At 46.9% G+C, this 19,638-nt stretch overlaps 1 protein-coding gene across 2 annotated transcripts in view; it reads left to right on the top strand.

Annotated features, from left to right (window-relative positions):
* The first annotated feature begins 815 nt into the window (after positions 1-815).
* Positions 816-19,638, top strand: part of FOXK1 (forkhead box K1) — a 134,506-nt gene continuing 115,683 nt past the window's right edge. For both annotated transcript variants that reach the window (XM_030211456.1, XM_030211455.1), the window contains exon 1: positions 816-1,372. In XM_030211456.1, the coding sequence (XP_030067316.1) occupies positions 987-1,372 (386 nt within the window). In that variant the 5' untranslated portion in view covers positions 816-986. The remainder of the gene's footprint in view (positions 1,373-19,638) is intronic.

Below are 19,638 nucleotides of genomic sequence, written 5' to 3'. Positions count from 1 at the left end.
GATGATATCCCCCCCCCCCCCGACCCAGTGCCTACCCTCCTCAACTCCGTCCAACCAGCTCCCGCACCCTACCTTTAAAGAAATCTCAGAAGCCGTGGCGAGGCGAGGCGCCTCGCGCCTGTATGTAAAAGAAGTGTGGATCGTCTCATCGGGCCTTCCCTCACTCTGTCTGTCCCGCCCTTGCGGAAATAGGAAGTTGCATCTGCGGAAGGCGGGACAGACAGAGTGAGGGAAGGCCCGATGAGACGATCCACACTTCTTTTACATGCAGGCGCGAGGCGCTGCTCCTCGCCTCGGCTTCTGAGATTTCTTTAAAAGTTGGGTGCGGGAGCTGGTTGGACGGAGCTGAGGGTAGGCACTGGGTCTGGGGGTGTTGATGCGCCGAGAGGGGGGTGTCATCGTGCTGCACCCAGGGGGGGGGCGGCAGGGAGCACCCCTCTTGAGCTGACACCCGGGGCGGGCGGACGCCCCACCCTTTGCTACGCCACTGCGGTGGTGGGAATTGAACCCACCCAGACCACCTAGTTGTCAGGTACTAACCATTAGTCCATGTAGGAGCTTGTAGGTCCCATTTCTCTAGCTTCTGCTATCCCTAAAGAGATCCCCATCGTATGCAGTGGGGTAAATCGGCTCAGCTCGCCCTGAAGCCCGTTGGCAACACTGAGGTAACCAACCACCACAGCCCCCCCCCCGATTAGGGCCCAATTTCCGAGCTAAAGTAGTCAGTTATGCTAATTGTACAGCGCGTGCCACAATGCAGGCTCCAGGGCCGTGTGCGTCTGACATCATCACCCCCGGGGCTCCGCCCCCCGCTCCTCACTGACTGACTGTGTGTGAACGTCCCGCTCGCCGCCTGCTCGTTCGGCCGCTGCCCCCGGTCCGCCTCCTCCTCCTCCTCTCAGCGGAACCGCCACCTCGTTGTTGTTTTTTTTTTTTATCTCGTCCGTAGCTGCCACCGCCGCCTCCTCCTCCTCCTCCCCCGCGACATGGCCGAAGTGGGCGACGACACCGGGGCCCGGGCTCTCCTCGCCCTGCGCTCCGCGCCCTGCAGCCCGGTGCGCGCGGCGGTCGTCGCCGCCTACCCGCCCTTCTCGTCGCTGCCCGCCGCCGGCCACGAGGCGCCCGCCCTGGCCCGCCTGGAGGGCCGCGACTTCGAGTTCCTCATGCGGCAGCCGGCGGTGACCGTAGGCCGCAACTCCAGCCAGGGCTCGGTGGACGTCAACATGGGCCACTCCAGCTTCATCTCGCGCCGCCACCTGCAGCTCAGCTTCCACGAGCCGCACTTCTACCTGCGCTGCCTGGGCAAGAACGGCGTCTTCGTGGACGGGGCCTTCCAGAGGAGGGGCGCGCCGCCCCTGCAGCTGCCTAGGCAGTAAGTGGGAAGGGAGGGAGGGAGGGACACACAGGGGACTTTGAACGTTCCTACAACCCCCCCCCCCCCTCTCTCTCTCTCCGTCTGCACTGTATACATAGTAACATAGTAGATGACGGCACATAAAGACCCGTATGGGCCATCAAGATAAAATAAAAATAGGGTTTTTTTCATATTAGTTAAAAAAAAAAATGAGGGCAGGGCGGGCATCATTGAAGCTGCTGTGGGGGCTAACAACTTTGGTGGGGGGGGGGCACCCTCCTACATAGTCCCTTCTACATAGTAACATAGTAGATGACGGCAAATAAAGACCCGTATGGGCCATCAAGATAAAATAAAAATAGGGTTTTTTTCATATTAGTTAAAAAAAAATGAGGGCAGGGCGGGCATCATTGGAGCTACTTTGGGGGGGGGGGGGCACCTCCTACATAGTAACATAGTAACATAGTAGATGACGGCACATAAAGACCCGTATGGGCCATCAAGATAAAATGAAAATAGACTTTTTTTCATATTAGTTAAAAAAAAAAAAATAGAAGAGGGCAGGGCGGGCATTATTGGAGCTGCTGTGGGGGCGAACTGAACTTTGGGGGGGGGGGCACCCTCCTATATAGTAACATAGTAGATGACGGCAAATAAAGACCCGTATGGGCCATCAAGATAAAATAAAAATAGGGTTTTTTTCATATTAGTTAAAAAAAAAAATGAGGGCAGGGCGGACATCATTGGAGCTACTTTGGGGGGGGGGCACCTCCTACATAGTAACATAGTAGATGACGGCACATAAAGACCCGTATGGGCCATCAAGATAAAATAAAAATAGGGTTTTTTTCATATTTAAAAAAAAATAAGGGCAGGGCGGGCATCATTGGAGCTGCTGTAGGGGCTAACAACTTTGGGGGGGGGGGGCACCCTCCTACATAGTAACATAGTAGATGACGGCACATAAAGACCCGCGTGGGCCATCAAGATAAATTACTTATAAAAATAGACTTTTTTTAATATTAGTTTCCAAAAAAAAAATAGAAGAGGGCAGGGCGGGCATCATTGGAGCTGCTGTGGGGGCTGGATTAATGATCATGCACCTAACTGAACTTTGGGGGGGGGGGGGGGCAGCCTCTTTTATATATATATATATATATATATATATATATATATATATATATATATTTACTTATTTATTTGTATCCCACCTCTTTGCAGGCTCAATGTGGCTTACAATACATCATGAATGATGGAAATGTATAGGAGAATATACATTTAGTATAACATAAGGATCTTGGGTACTATATGGGGGAAAATCGGGCAACATTTCACTAGAAGCCCGATCCTGTTTCCTCTTTTAACAGCACGTTTAGCAGGGAGACCGGAAACGTGTTGGGGAGGGAATGTCTTATGGAAAGCGGAAGAAGAGTTAAAGTTGGTAAACACAGGAGCCCCCTCCCCCCCTTCCTCGATGAATGGGCCGAAGAGGGATCTCCTTCATTACCAAGTGAAATGGTAAACACCTCTAGTGGACAATCAAGAGTGTCCTGCGCCCTACGTTTCGGTCCTCTTTGGAGGTTACCCCCCTCCCTTGCATACGACCTTATTTGGATAAAAATATTTCTCGAAATAAATACTGCTGTGTCTTTAATTGGAGCCCAAGCAGCTGGCGTCCTGGTTTAAATAGGGAAACACAATGTAGTGTCAAATGAATTAGGTGAGGCAAAAGTTGTATACATAACTGTTTTGTTGGCTTAAGTACATGTCATGACTGAGCAGTCTATTTAGTGTTTTGTCTAGTCTTAATTCTTCAGTTAAAACTGCCTGTGTGTCTGGCATGTCTGCAGTTAGCAAACCCCTCCTTGGTGGTTGAATGAATTTTTGCACATGAGCCAGCAAATACAAACTGCCAGTGTTAGTAAATGATGCTGAGTTTTGGTTGGATAGTAGTAATTATCTTTCAACTGGTAGTTCAGCAAAATTAATTTAACTTGCAAGTTTTGTTTTCTAAATCTTATTGAATCTACTTCGCTCAAGGTGATGTATTTCCATTGCAGGTCTTTATTTTGTGTCTGAGGAGACTTTCATAGTAGTCTGTATTTCAGAACAGAATGCCATATTTAAAAGCAGCTATGGAGTGCATTTTCTTAACTGTTGAGTTATATATTAACCCCACTCACTGTTGCCCTTTTCATTAGGTACACATTTTTTAAAGAGACAGGTAGAGAATGTTTACACTGCCATTTTCATTCACCTTTCAAGGAGACCGTGCTTCCTGTTTAGTAGAAAACAGAGAGATTTATACTTAGAATCTAAAAGAATGGAGTTCTGGTCATACTGTAACCACAAACAGAGTATGACACAATAAAATGTACAACCCAGCAGGAAACGCTGGAGCACATGGTGAGAGTTGTGAAACTTATTAGACTGTCCACATAGTGGACTAATATGCTGATAACCACCATTAAGGTTCAGTAAATCTTAACTTGAAAAGTGAATACACACAAAAAAAAAAATACCCACATGTTTTGGACATAGATTTAGTTTTAAGGGCATTACATTATGTTTGGTAGCTGACCTTAAGCATTGATACTTATGCTCAGAAGCTTCAAATTTAACATAGTCTTTTTATTTGTTGTTTTTCTTCATGAAAAGTGTAAGGATGTCTAGTCACATTATTAGTTTTGTCTATTAAGAGAGGTTTCACCAGATGTTCTGAATTAATACCTATGACTGCAGTACCTAACAGTGATCTCTTATCTCTTTATAGCTGTTTCATTTATAGAGTGCTGTTTGTCCTTTTCTGTCTTTCTTTACAGTGCTGCTTTAATTAATCTCATTGTAGATAGCTCCCTGAATAGCAGTGCATTCTTTCACTTTCTATCCCGGAGGTATTGTATTTATTGCTGTAAACAGTCACCACCTCTTACTCTTAGCTTATGTAATTATAATCATTAAGCTGAACTCCCATAAGTGCTTTACATTTGCTGGTTTGTTTACTCCATGTAGTCCCCTGCTTAATTTAGCAGACTTTTTGTTTGGTGAAAAAAAAATTCCTACTTGTTTGCTAAAGGACACTGTTCAGTTTTTGTCAGTTATAACATTTGTGTATTTATCATCAAGCCCAGCATCCTGTCTCCTGTGGTGTCTAAGCTGGGTTGTCTGTACCAACAGATCCCTAAAAGTAGATCTATTTCCCAGAAAAGATCAGGTAACAGTTCACAGCGCTGCCTTTTAGAAGACCACCAAAAGCATCTCGTTTTACACAATGTATAATAAATCCACACCCAGGGCTCTAGAGTTTTGCCTTGGACTCACCAGGCCTGCCAGGATCAAAATGATCATAGTTGTGAGGACTGGAGGGTTCACTGGTTGTAGGGCTCCCTGATTTGATTATGTATATAGTAACATAGTAGATGACGGCAGAAAAAGACCTGCATGGTCCATCCAGTCTGCCCAACAAGATAACTCATATGTGCTAATTTTTGTGTATACCCTACTTTGATTTGTACCTGTGTTCTTCAGGGCACAGACCGTATAAGAGATGTCTGCATTTATGCTACTGAACAAAACTTAGAAAATCTATTACCCCCCAAAATTTATTGTGCGTTTCAGTTTTTTTCTTTCTGGGAGGTTTATCAGTAGAGGCCGGCCAAAATTCATCACACAATTTTCAGCCTAAACTAGCATCTCTCCCCCCCCCCCCCCCCCCGACCAAAAGGGGCTGTGCTGCCCTCATCATCCATAGGCCCTCCCTGGGCCTACCTTAAAAGCCCCGGTGGCCTAGTCAGAGCAGGAGCGATCCCCAGTCACTCCTGTCCATGTTGGATACAATCTGACTGATAAGCAGTTCTTTTGGAGTGCCAGTCACCACAATTGAAAATAAAAGCTAAATGACAGCAGGGCTAGAGTGGTAGGGTGGTGCTTTTGGTTGTTGGGGGTTGATTTCAGCCAAAAATGCACCATCATTTTAGGATGAAACTGAAACATGACCAAGTCCAAACTTTGGTAGGCCTCTGTTAGTACTTGTACTATTTCTGGAGTGATTTATTTTTCTTCTTGCTTATAGTTCTCCATCCCTTTTTGGATAATCCTTGAAATTCTATTTTTTTTTTTCGCAACAGCGGTTCACTGGGCTGAAAATTCACTGTGACTCCAAGATCTTTCTTGGGTGGTGTCTGCTGAGAACTAGGCATTTTGTACCTGTAGTTGGGACTATTGGGACTGTTTTTCCCTATCTGCATCATTTTGTCCTTGTCCACATTAAATTTCATCTGCCATTTAGTTGCCTAGTTTTCTAGTTTCACCTACTTCTTCTCCAAGTCCTCATAATCCTTTGCTATTTTAATGATTCTGAATATTTTTGTACTGTTAGCATATTTTGATCACTTGCCACTCCTGTCTCTAGATAATTTATAAATATATTAAACAGCATGCGTCTCAAGTACAGACTCTTGAGGCACTCCACTAGAGACCCTGTTTCATTTAAATAATTGATTAGTCATATCCTGTTTCCTGTCTTTTGGCTACTTTGCAGCCAACAAAAGGGCATGGCCGCCTATTTCATGGCTCTTTTATAAAATTTATATTCTGCATTAACTACATATCTGAGTAGGTCACAGCTTACAAATCCATTTCATAAAAGAATTCCATAAAATAATAAAAATTGGGCCAATATTTAAACTCTACAGTGTTCCAGAATGTCCTGGTTCTGAATATCCAGGTATTCCACTGATCGCTGCAGTCTTCAGGACAGCAGTGACACCCAGCGCCACCATCCTAAGTCATCCAGAGAGCCATCTGGACAGCAGCACCAAATCACCACTGTGGCCTGGATAATTTCTTGCTTTGCTTGTGCCTTTCTTTCTTTCTTTCTTTCTTTTGATCTCTTGTTTATTGGCACCAGTGTAAATTTACAAATTGTAGTCATAATATTCAAAATACAATAAATTTTTCAAGTGTCTGAATTCATACAGTGCATATTATGATCAATAAATGAACTTCCACTCTCTCATCTCCCACATCCTCCGTGCCTTTAATTTCTTAAGGAGCCTCATAAAGGATTGTCAAATGCCTTCTAAAATATAAATATACTATGGTGCTCATTTTCAAAGTACTTACTTACAAAGTTCCGTAGGTTACTAAGATCTTTGAAAATAGGTCTCAAAATCAACCGTGGGTTAATTGCTCCTTAGGTGATGCATAAAAATCTAATACTTTGGAAAGACAAGAGTTGCCGTTGCTGAACCCTACTTATTTCACTCCCATTAAGCTGATTCTGTAGTTGATAATTTTGTTTTTGAGTATAGCTTGAACCATTTTACATGGTACTGATATCATCAGGCTCCACAGGACTAGAGTTTCTCAGATCATCCTTGGAGCCCCTTTAAAAATGGGAAGTTGTCTCATTTAAACTGGTTTCCTTTTAAATATTTCTAAACACTGCTTTATACCTGTGTGCCGGGTCAGATTGCATTTTATCTCCTACTTTGTGTAATTAACATTCCAAAGAGGAATGAGAGCCATAGCTGAATTTGGAGAATCTGTACATGACATCATGAAATCGAATAAGTTTAAGGAGAGAGCTGTTGCCAATCAGAAATAGTCCCAAATCATCACGGTCTTACTTGAATCTTCATTACCCAAATTGCAAAGGACTAAAATACAAGACAACCCATGCGTCCAACTTCTCTTACATAAGCACACGCCTGTGGAACGCACTGCCACAAGTGGTGAAATCAACCTACGATCACCTAAAATTCAGGAAATTATTAAAGACTCGCCTATTCGGAAAGGCATACCCGACTGACCCAACTTAAATGCCTCAACCCTTCAACACTTCACAATCAAAGATCGTATTAGACATTAACAAACCCTTTACCTTAAACCCAACGTGACTGATTCTTAGCTTCCCTATCCCACTACAACATGTATTGTACTTATCCCCTACTGGACTTGGTGAATGCCTTTACGGTATTATGTAAGCCACATTGAGCCTGCAAATATGTGGGATACAAATGTAACAAATAAATGTCGCATCTAGAAGTGGATGTCATTCCAACTTCAGTGCACCTGTTTTATTTTGAGCTGAAAACCTGGACAGCATTTGATATAGAGACTGTGTCCTAGCATTGTCCTATTTTGAGAGATTTGTGTGCAGAGGTTTGGTTGTATTACAACTGTTCTGGGACTATATGTTGTTTCACAAATTCCTAGACCCCTGATGCAGGCTGGTAGGGCCGAAACACGACTCGGGTCTCCCATTTTACTCATTTGAATAAAGACTTCACTGTGGACACCATCTGTGAGAGGTTTTTTTTTTGGCTGTACTGTTTTTTTTTTTTTTTTTTTGCTTGGCATTGTTGAGGATCTTGCAATTTTTTTTTGTGAGCTTTGCCCCCTCCCCCCCCCCCCCCCAAAAAAAAAAGATGCTGTGTCTTGGTTTGTATCCTGTGTCTTTGTGCATGTGTAGCCATGCAGTCAGCAGGAGGGCAGTCAGGGTTTTTTTTTTTTTTAATTTTATAGCAGTGATCAGCCTAATAGAACAAGGACACCAACAGAATCCAATATCGGAAAGTGAACAAGCCCAGAACATCTTAGGCTAAGTGAACCCAGATTGGCCATTGAATTTACGATTTTCATCCCAACAGACACATCCAAAACCTTCTCTACATGACATACACACTTGTCAACCATTCCACACACATTCCAAACATACACATCCCCCCCCCAAAGACTAGTGTGACCAGCAAGTTACTTTGCTGGAGGGCAGTGAGCTGTGTGCCATGTGGGTGGTATAGAGACCAGACCTCACCAACCAGAGGAAGACCACCCCTAAAAGCACTCCTGTACTCTTAGCTGCCCAGTGTATATACACTCACCAAAATAGGGGCTAATCCAAGGCCAGGAGTGGTGGAAACGAGCTTTTAAGCAGCACCCCCCCCCCCCAGTCCTTTCCCTTTCCCTTACAGATGCTTGGGGGGGGGGGGGGGGAGAACAACATATGCTAATGGCCACTGCAGATCTTTACAACTCATGTTGCTACTGCTGTCTATACAGCTGCCATTAGGCCTTGAACTGGAGGCGGATTTATGCACAAGGCAGATGACTGTGGGAAGGGTATTTCTAAGATCTTTCATCTGTTGTCTTTTAAGGTGGGATGGCCTAGATTCCAGGAAAGGAGTAGGGGAAGACCAATTAAATTCAAACAAACTACAGAGGTGAACATACATAACGTAGTAGTTATTTAACAGACCAAAAAACAATGATACATTTTCTAAAACCAATAAAATACAAAAACAGATGTCCTGATTCAATTACATACAGAAAAAAGTTTGCAATAAACATGAAAATGTTGCCAGATTCAACACAGCTCTCTGTTTTGGTGATAAATGCCTGCATCAGGAGTCACAAGATATAGCCAATTGTGTGTCTGACTTGTGTATAGGCAAATATTGTCAATAAATCAGCATGTGCTGAGCAAAAAGATAGAACAATCTTCAGTCACATCAAGGGTTAACAGACAGTCAAGGTGTGTACTATCAGCCATTAACTATTCAGCAGTTAATCTTGGAAGGTTGATGTCCCCTCAGGCAGCCTGAATTGATGAAACAAGGTTTCCTGAATGGTGCTGCAAGAAAGTTCGATAAAGTTGCTTTGTAAGGCTATGGACTGCCTTCTACATACTGCAGCACTGGAAACTTAAGTTGAATTAAGTCCCCCCCCCCCCCCGGCTTAAGATAGGGAAAATTTGAAAATATAATTAAAGTAATTGTGATTTAAAAAAAAAAAAAAAAAAGTTAAAGATGATAAATTCACTGAGATTTAATTTTTGGTAAAGATTGTCCAAATTAATGATGTTTTTTTAAAGTTAGACCCATGTTTTATAGGGTCAGTGATCCACACTGAGGTAGGTCCTTTTTCTTACTTTTCAAAATTTTGGATGAGAATACAAAGTGGTTTCCAGTAGTTTGGAGAAGCATAGATGTAATTTTGTGGAAAATGTCCAAAAAATCAAGTGGTGAACATAAACTTTCTGGTTTGAAAAATGCTGTGTCTTTGTTTCGAAAATGGCTATTTGTTAGATGTTTTTGCGCTCAGTGCATCTGATCTTGTTTGACTATTTTTGAAAAATGTCCAAAGAAAAAAGGCACAAAACATTCTATTGGGATGTCTTTGGGGGGGGGGGGGGGGGGGCAGCATTCTTAGTAAACTGGCCACACACACATCCCAGCAGAGCTGTGGGGTACCCTAGGGAGCACTGCAGTGGACTTTACATAAAAGGTCCCAGGTACACATTTTACTGTTACCCCCTTATATTGTATGGTGAACCCGCCAGAAACCTACTGTATCCAACTGTGTGTGTACCACTATAATAGCCCTTATGGCTTCCGGTGTCGTCTATATCAAATCAGTTGTGTACTGCTAATATCCCCTTTTCATGGTTCAGTGTGGTTTGCATTCTAGATGAGACAAAAGCCGATAATGTTAGTGTGAGGCATGAGAACAATTATAGACCGTTGGTGTAATGCATGAGGACAAAAACATTGTAGGAAAGGATAATAGATGATATTAGGAGGTAGAATTCAATGGATTGTTATGAAATTGTCTTGGGGAAGAGAGGTTTTTAGCCTCTTCCTGGAGCTAAAGTATGTACAGTAGGTTTTTTGGTGGGTTTTGGAGAGCTCTCACTTTCCACCACAAGTGTAATAGAGTGGGATATGGGCCTGGGCTCTTTTCTTTACAGTGCATTGCACCCACCACTAGTCTACTCCAGGGACCTGCTTGCTGCTGTAATAGGCCTGGCTGTAACATCTCAAGCTATCATAGAGGCTAGTAAGTACTGTTCCATATCATCAAGCTGATCAATCCATAGACTGGTGGGTTGTGTCCATCTACCAGCAGGTGGAGATAGAGAGCAAACTTTTGCCTCCCTTTATGTGGTCATGTGCTGCCGGAAACTCCCCAGTATGTTCTCTATCTCAGCAGGTGGTGGTCACACACAGCAGCAGCTCTGGCTAGGCCTCCAAGCCTAATCCTTAGGTTTTGTTGAGGCCTGGGGTTGAGGGCTCTTTTGAGCAAGTGCAAACCTGGTGGTGCCAGGTCCCTCCTTTTCTCCCCCCTCCCGCTGGCTCCGTTTAAAAAAAAAAAAAAAAAAAAAAATTTTGAACGTCTTTAAAGGCGTTTATTTCGACGTTTATTTAAGCGTCTATTGCAGCTACTCACTGGGACACCAGGTCGTTACAACTCGGAGCGGACAGCAGGTAATTTTTACCTTTTTATTGCGGGCAGGGGGTTCCCCGATTCTTCTCCTCGTGGCTATGGCGTCGGAGGGCGAGGGCGCAAAGGGTCGCTCCCCGGGTCGCTCGAGCGCTTCTAGAGGGGATGCGGGGGTTTTGAAGCCTGATTCGCCCTGGTTGGGTGACAGTTTCGTGACCGATGAATGTCCCGGTCCTTCCTCCGGCGTGGCGGTTTTTCCCGCCATAAACGCCCATCCCCCGCTCCTCGCCTCCGCCATCTTGGCCGGCCACGCGGCTCGGACGGCTCCTTCTTGGGCCGCCCTTGAGGTTGGAGACATTAATGCCATGAACGCCCTTAATTTGGGCGACGGCTCAGAAGCGGCTAATATCAAGAGCCGTTCTTCCCGCGCGGCTCCTTCGCGGAGTTTCGCGCCGGACGCCATCTTGGATGCGCAGCATGTCTCTCCCCCGCTATTGCGAGCGCCGGTTGAGAGTGCGCCTAGGGCTGTTGCCCAGGCGGCGGAAGTGCACAGTATGGGGGGTTTCTCCCCCGAGTTTGTTTTGCTGCTGCATCAGGCCTTCCTCATGCACAACGCTGCCCCTGCTCCCTCGTCTGGTAAAGAGGTTGAGGTTCCCAGAGGTAAACGCCCTCGGGTTGATTCCCAGGCCTTGGAGGAATTTGGCTACTCCGATGTAGATGAGGGCAGCGTGTCTGAGGTCTCCCAACGGTCCTTTGCGGATTCCTTGGAGGAGACGGATCCCCGCTCGGATGGAGCGGATGACCCCTCTGCGGCGCGGCTTTTTCGCCCAGAGGATTTGCCCAACCTGTTGTTACAGGCCATGGACACTTTGAAGATTTCCTCTTCGGAGGACGTCTCTCCCTCAGCCCCTGTTGGCTCTGCCATTATGCTGGGGACTAAGCGCCCGCCTAGAACCTTCCACGTGCATGATGCCATGCACACCTTAATTTCGGCTCAATGGGATGTCCCAGAAGCGAGCCTTAAAGTGGCTAGGGCTATGTCCCGCCTCTATCCTTTGGCTGTGAGTGAACGTGAGGCCTATCTGTGGCCTACTGTGGATTCTTTAATCACTGCGGTGACTAAGAAAACGGCTTTGCCGGTGGAAGGTGGCACGGCCCTAAAGGACGCCCAAGACAGAAGATTGGAGGCGGCCTTAAGGTCGTCCTTTGAGGCGGCTGCTTTAAGTTTGCAGGCCTCAGTTTGCGGCTCCTATGTGGCCAGGGCGTGCCTGACCATGGTGCAGCGGGCTTCCCCCTCGGATCATTCCTTGAGGGCTGATTGGCCGGCCCTGGAATCGGGCCTAGCCTATTTGGCAGACTTGCTGTATGATGTCTTGAGAGCCTCAGCTAAAGGCATGGCTCAGACAGTCTCTGCGCGGCGGTGGCTTTGGCTGAAACATTGGTCTGCTGACCACGCCTCTAAATCCCGCCTGGCTAGATTGCCTTTAAAGGCAAGCTGCTCTTTGGGGTCGAGCTGGACAAAATCGTGACCGATCTCGGCACGTCTAAGGGCAAGAAGTTACCAGAGGTCAGGGTTCGGGCTAGTGCTCGTCCCGGTTCCTCCAGAGGACGGTTTCAGGAAGCCCGTCGGTACCGCCCGGGCAAGTCGGGTTCCTCTGCCCCCTCTTACTTCAAGAGAAATTTCTCCCCCAAGCAGCGTTCCTTTCGCAGAGACCGCCGTCCCGGAGGTGCTCCCTCCGGTCCTCCCCCAGGGGCTCGTACCCAATGACGGGGTGTTGGTCCACGCCCCAGTGCAGATTGGAGGACGGCTGTCCTCGTTTCTGGGCGAGTGGACCACAATAACTTCAGACGCTTGGGTGCTGGAAGTCATCAGAGACGGCTACAAGCTAGAGTTCTGCCGACCCTTAAGAGACGGGTTTGTACTCTCTCCCTGCAAGTCTCCGGTCAAAGCTGTGGCAGTGCAGCAGACTTTGGGCAATCTGATCCGCCTGGGTGCGGTCGTTCCGGTGCCAGAAAGTCAGCTTGGCAAGGGGCGTTACTCCATTTACTTTGTGGTACCAAAGAAAGGAGGTTCTGTCCGGCCTATCCTCGACCTCAAAGGGGTCAATCGGGCCTTGAAAGTGAGGCTCTTTCGCATGGAGACTCTCCGCTCTGTTATAGCGGCAGTGAAGGCAGGGGAGTACCTGGCATCCTTGGACATCAAGGAAGCATATTTGCACATTCCCATCTGGCCTCCCCATCAACGCTTTCTGCGTTTTGCAGTCCTGGGACGACACTTCCAGTTCAGAGCCCTCCCGTTCGGGTTGGCTACTGCTCCGCGGACCTTTTCCAAAGTAATGGTGGTCATAGCGGCCTTCCTGCGGAAGGAAGGAGTACAAGTCCATCCTTATCTGGACGACTGGTTGATCCGAGCCCCCTCTTATGCAGAGTGCGGCAAAGCTGTGGACCGGGTAGTTGCTCTTTTGAGCTCCCTGGGATGGATCATCAACTGGGAGAAGAGCCAGCTGCGCCCGACTCAGTCCCTGGAGTATCTGGGAGTTCGATTCGACACCCAAGTGGGCAGAGTGTTCCTGCCAGACAATCGGATTGTCAAACTTCAGGCTCAAGTGAACCAGTTCCTAGTAGCCTCTCCTCTTCGAGCTTGGGACTATGTGCAGCTGTTGGGCTCTATGACGGCCACGATGGAAGTAGTGCCCTGGGCCAGGGCTCATATGAGACCACTTCAACTCTCCCTGCTGCAGCGCTGGACTCCGATGTCGGAGGATTATGCTGTGCGCCTTCCCTTGGATCCAGCAGTGCGCAAGGCGCTGAGCTGGTGGATGCAGACAGACAAGTTGTCTGCGGGAATGCCTCTGGTGACCCCAGAGTGGATTGTCGTCACGACGGACGCCTCGTTGTTGGGCTGGGGAGCCCACTGCTTGGGAAGGACAGCGCAGGGACTTTGGTCTCCGGCAGAAGCAAAGTGGTCTATCAACCTCCTGGAACTCAGAGCCATTCGGTTGGCGCTTTTGGAGTTCATCCCGGTACTGGTGTTGAAGCCGGTACGGGTCCTGTCGGACAATGCCACGGCTGTGGCCTATGTCAACCGCCAGGGAGGTACCAAGAGCGCCCCTCTAGCCAAGGAGGCCATGAATCTATGCCAGTGGGCGGAAGCGAACCTGGAACAGCTTTCAGCGGCCCACATTGCTGGAGTCATGAATGTCAAGGCGGACTTTCTCAGTCGCCATACCTTGGAGCCCGGAGAGTGGCAACTATCGGCTCAGGCGTTCTTGGACATCACGAAGCGCTGGGGCCGGCCGAGCCTAGATCTGATGGTGTCATCGGCCAATTGCCAAGTGCCGCGCTTTTTCAGCAGAGGACGGGACCCTCGATCTCTGGGAGTAGATGCTCTTCTCCAACAGTGGCCGACACAAGAGCTCCTCTATGTGTTCCCGCCCTGGCCCATGTTGGGCAGGGTGCTAGACCGGGTGGCAAAGCATCCCGGCAGGGTAATCCTGGTGGGTCCGGATTGGCCCAGACGTCCCTGGTATGCGGACTTGATCAGGCTCTCAGTCGACGATCCTCTGCGACTGCCAGTGGAGCAGGGCCTGTTACATCAGGGTCCCGTGGTGATGGAGGATCCCTCCCCCTTTGGTCTTACGGCCTGGCTATTGAGCGGCAGCGTCTGAGGAAGAAGGGCTTCTCAGACAAGGTCATCGCCACTATGCTGAGAGCGAGGAAGCGCTCTACTTCTACTGCTTACGCCAGGGTTTGGCGTACCTTTGCAGCGTGGTGTGAAGCAGGTTCACTTTCTCCCTTCACTGCTCCAATTTCTTCAGTGTTGGCGTTCCTGCAAGAAGGTCTGGAGAAAGGCCTGTCGCTCAGTTCCCTTAAAGTCCAGGTAGCGGCTCTGGCTTGCTTCAGGGGTCGCCTGAAGGGTGCTTCCCTGGCTTCGCAGCCAGATGTGGTGCGCTTTCTTAAGGGAGTCAATCACCTGCGCCCTCCTCTGCACTCAGTGGTGCCTGCGTGGAATCTCAACTTAGTGCTGAGAGCTTTGCAGAAGCCGCCGTTTGAACCCTTGTCGAGGGCATCTCTGAAAGACCTGACGTTGAAAGCAGTCTTTTTGGTGGCTATCACTTCAGCCAGAAGAGTTTCCGAGCTCCAGGCACTATCATGTCGAGAGCCTTTTCTGCAGTTCACTGAGGCAGGAGTGGCTATTCGCACAGTGCCTTCCTTCCTGCCCAAGATTGTTTCTCGCTTCCATGTGAATCAGCAGCTCTGTCTCCCTTCCTTTCGTAGGGAGGACTACCCAGAGGAGTACTCTGCTCTTAAATATCTGGATGTGAGACGAGTCATCATCAGATACTTGGAAGTGACCAATGATTTCCGGAAATCGGATCATCTGTTTGTCCTGTTTACAGGTCCTCGTAAGGGTCTGCAGGCTGCTAAGCCTACAGTGGCAAGATGGGTCAAGGAAGCCATTGCAGCGGCTTATGTGGCCGCGGGGAAGGTGCCGCCTGTCCAGCTGAAGGCTCACTCCACAAGAGCTCAGGCGGCCTCGATGGCAGAGGCCGGTTCCGTTTCCTTGGAAGAGATATGCAAGGCGGCAACTTGGGCTTCGGCCCATACATTCTCCAAGCATTACCGCTTGACTGTGGCTGCTCGGGCGGAGGCCCGGTTTGGAGCTTCAGTGTTGCGGTCAGGGATTTCTATGTCCCGCCCTGGGTGAGTACTGCTTCGGTACATCCCACCAGTCTATGGATTGATCAGCTTGATGATATGGAAGGTAAAATTATGTATAATCATACCTGATAATTTTCTTTCCATTAATCATAGCTGATCAATCCATAGCCCCTCCCAGATATCTGTATTGTTTTTATTCTGGTTGCATTTCAGGTTCAAGTTTAGTCTTCAGTTACTTCAGAAAGACTTCGTGTTCAAGTTTTTTCACTTGGATTCTTCAAGAGTTAAGACGAGTTTGTGTTACAGTGAGCTGCTGCATTCCTCTCCCCTCCGTTTTACGGGGCTGGATTGAGACAAAATTCTGCCGGCACTCCCTCCCGCTTCGTGCGGCTGTAGGGCAGTTTTGTACCCCTCCCGCTTCGGCGGTGTTAGGGTCAGTCAGCTCCTCCCGCGGTTGCGGTTGCAGGATAAGCCAGATCCCCCCGCATCGGCGGGTGTGGTGTCCCTCCCCCGCTCCGCGGGGATGAGCTGGACGGATTCCCCTCCCCCACTTGTGTGGGGATGAGCTGGGTTAATTCCCCTCCCCCGTTTCGGCGGTGGTGAGCTGGGCAGAGTGTCCCTTCGTGGGTGTAATTCTCTAAGTGCTGAGTCCTGCGGATGGTGCTTTGATATCGACATACTGAGGAGTTTCCGGCAGCACATGACCACATAAAGGGAGGCAAAAGTTTGCTCTCTATCTCCACCTGCTGGTAGATGGACACAACCCACCAGTCTATGGATTGATCAGCTATGATTAATGGAAAGAAAATTATCAGGTATGATTATACATAATTTTACCTTTTCTTCCACATCTTTGGGGGGGGGGGGGGGTGACTACTAAAGTAGTAAAGGGGGGGGGGTCATGCCTTAATCCCTCAAGTGGTCATTTAGGGCACGTTTTTGTGACTTGGTTGTGATTAAAACCGTTGTAGACCAAAATGTCTTAAGTTTTATCCCTGAGCGTTTTTTTCTTTGTTCCATTATGGCAGAAAAACATCCAAGTTTTGGGAACACTCAAATACCACCCCACACACCCCTTTTGATTTGGGCATACCGCTTTGCATGCAAATCTCTCATGAATATTCATTGTGGGTGTGCTGAAAACCTGACTGGCTGAGGTGGCCTCCAGGATTAGTTGTGGGAACCACTGATATATACGGTAGTCTTCATATATGAATTATGAGAACATACAAAGTAGATAAGTCAAGTTATGAACAGGAGCCATTCTATTCCATGTTTTCAGGATACCCACAGTGAATACATATGAGAGATCAATTTGAATACATTAGGTTTCCATTTTCTGCAAATTTGTATATAGGGAGAAAGTTGCCGTGGAGGAGGGAATGCTGGCTTTCAGTAAACAGGCCTAGCTAATGGCAGCAGTGGGCCAGCAGTAGCTGGAGAGTGAAATCATGTGTGAAATCATATTCATCTGTTGTATACTAAGTTTATATGAAAAAAAAAAAGACCTCATATGTTCTTAAGTCATAGAGTATGAGTTTGAAACACCTCCCCCCCCCCCCCCTTAAACAATTATTTGACTTAGTAGTTTAGAACTTGCTGGGGAGATGTGATTCTGTGCACAAGAGCACTAGCCATTTGGTGAACGCTTCTAATAAGGGCTGAAGCAAGTGGACCTAGTTGTACTGCTGAAATGTTTTGGTATGCAGATTAGGGGTGTGCAGAAAGCTTGTTTTTTTTTTCCCAATAGCATTGTTCTTAATAGTGCACCCTAATTTAATGTGCACTGAATAGAATGCACCATTACAAAACACAATGATACAAAAATGTAAACCTTCACTGCAGTGCTCTGCTTAGGTTTATGGAGGATTGTCTGTGTGCAAAAGGCAACGAATATACTTGTTGGATATGCCTAGTTTCCTCACTTAGCTGTTTGCTGTTAACCACAATTTGCATTATTCTCTAAAAGCAGCTCTTCATGTTTACCCTAGATCAGGGGTTCTCAATCCAATTCTCGGGACACAGCTAGCTAGTCAGATTATCAGGATACACATGATGAATATGTATGAATTAGAAATGTGCATGCATTACCTCCATTCTATGCAAATCTATCTTGCATATTTATTATGGCTATCCTAAAAATCTGACTGGCTAGGTATGTCCCGAGGACTGGGTTGAGAACCACTGCCCTAGACTGACTTTCCAAAAAAAATCAGATAAGTGGTGGTGTTTTTCTAAGAACTTTGTTTTTATTGAGTTGTATTTTGACTCCAGCAAGTGAATTTTAGCCTTTAAAGCAAGTATTTTTAAAAAGTGATTTTTAAATATCATTGTCGCATGGAAAAGTGACAGTATTTGCAGAATGAGACCCAAACTACTAATTATTACATTTAAATGAGTTAATAAGGAAGGCTGTGAACAGGGGGGCTAGAATTCAAGGTTTAAAAGCAACCTCAAAAATGACTATTGGCTGGGTTTGAGTATGACCAAAGCCAGGGGGTGGTGCACTGAAGATATTAATAGTCTTCACTCCACACAGGTGATAACTACCTTAGCTGCATGGTTTCTGAATTAATCATATTAATCATATTGGGACACCTATAATCCAAATATTACTTTAAAAACATTGTACAGCTTGGCTGGCCAATAGAATTGAATGTTTCACATTTGAATACTGCCTCCTTATACTGGTAGTTTTGCTTCTGCTGTAAAGGTTGAAACTCTTGTGCCTGTGGTTCTTATGGTAGATGTCTGCAGAGTTGTTTAAAGTTTTAATTTTTGTTGTGATAACTGGCCCTCAAAAAGATTTGCTTATCAGTCAGTAATTATAATAAACTTTAGGTTCTATAAGTGTCAGTCTCACGAAGAGTGGTTGATAACTTCTGTTTTAGTTGTTATCCGAGTGTGTGATAAATGGTTTTGCTTGATGAAGTGTGGCTTAAATATTTCACATGCCTCCATTTCCTGCAGTGTTCCTGGATACAGGTTCTCTGTTTACATATATTTTTGTTTTGTAGCAGTGCTGTTGATCAACATTTAACTGTCGTGGTGTCACAACTGTCAGGAATAGTGAGCCCTTGGATCACCTGGGCTGGCACAGGCAGGAATCGGAACAGACTGGACTAGGATAAACTAACAGACTCAAGGCAGGACAGAGGTAACTAAACACAATGGACAAGACAAGATCCGGATCCAGACGAGGCAAGGAAAAGAAGGCCAAGGGCCAGAACTGGAACCCAGACAGGACAAGGCAAGACTCGGGACTGGGACCCAGAAATGCAAGACAAGGCAAAACACGGAAGTAGATTACTACTACTACTACTACTCAGCATTTCTAAAGCGCTACCAGACTTACGCAGTGCTGTACAGTCATCTTAAACCCGGTGCTGGCATGGGCTAGGTCCAGAAAAGGGCAAGAAAAGGATGAGGCAAGGACTGGATCCGGACAGGACTAGACTGAAAGAGACAAGACAAAGCACAACTAGACAGGCAAGACAAGGTAGGAGCTAGGCAACAAGAATAACAGAAGCAAGACAATAAACAAGGCAGAAACAGGATTCTGGATTCTCGAACAGGCTTGGCTAGAACAGGATTCAGGATTCTCAAACAAGCTTGGCTGGAACCAGAGTCTGGAACGGGCTTGGCTCAAACACACAGCAGGGGCAGAACTTAGCAGAAACAGAGCTCAGGAGCCAGGAAGCAAACATAGTAGGCAAAGGATTAAGCAGACTAAGGGAAGACAAACAAAGAAGCAATGTACTTACCAGCATCTATAGCTGAAAGGGAAAGGCCAGGCAGATTGAGAGGCAGCAGACCCAGCTGCATAGCAGTGAGGTAATTAGGGACAATGCTGGCTTCTACAGACTCTCAGAATTAACAGACAAGGACGACACACACAGGAAACAGGAACAGAGCTTGGCTTAAACACAGAGCTTAACTATAGCAAGAGTCAAAAGCAGGGCTAGACTAAAAACAGGAGCCAAGGGTAGAGTTAAACAGATACAGACACCAAGGGCAGGGTGTGGCTCCTAGAGCCAGGCTTTTAGGATCAAGGTACAAAAGCAAACACAAAGAAGCAAAGCATTGAAACACAGGACTCAAAGAAACACAGAACAGGTTCTCTGTCTACATATATTTTTGTTTTGTAGCAGTGCTGTTGATCAACATTTAACCATCGTGGTTACCATGTAAAGCCTAATAGCAATTAAAATTTCTAATTCTCAGCCAGTGGTGGGCTGCATTTTTCTTTTTCTATACTAACTGCTACTGGCTGAGTTGAGATCTGCTCTCCTGTAGCGCTCCCTCCCCCCCCCCCCCCCCTTGTTAAGGATGCCCTGATGGTCTAAGGTAGCGTGGGCTCAAGCAATCCCCAGTCATTCCTGCCCATACCAGCGCCGGGT

The sequence above is a fragment of the Microcaecilia unicolor genome, chromosome 8 (genome assembly GCF_901765095.1).
Source record: "Microcaecilia unicolor chromosome 8, aMicUni1.1, whole genome shotgun sequence".
In the NCBI taxonomy this organism is placed as follows: Eukaryota; Metazoa; Chordata; class Amphibia; order Gymnophiona; family Siphonopidae; genus Microcaecilia; species Microcaecilia unicolor.
The sequence above is the reverse complement of the archived record's forward strand: the minus strand, read 5'-3'. Positions and strand labels throughout refer to the sequence as shown.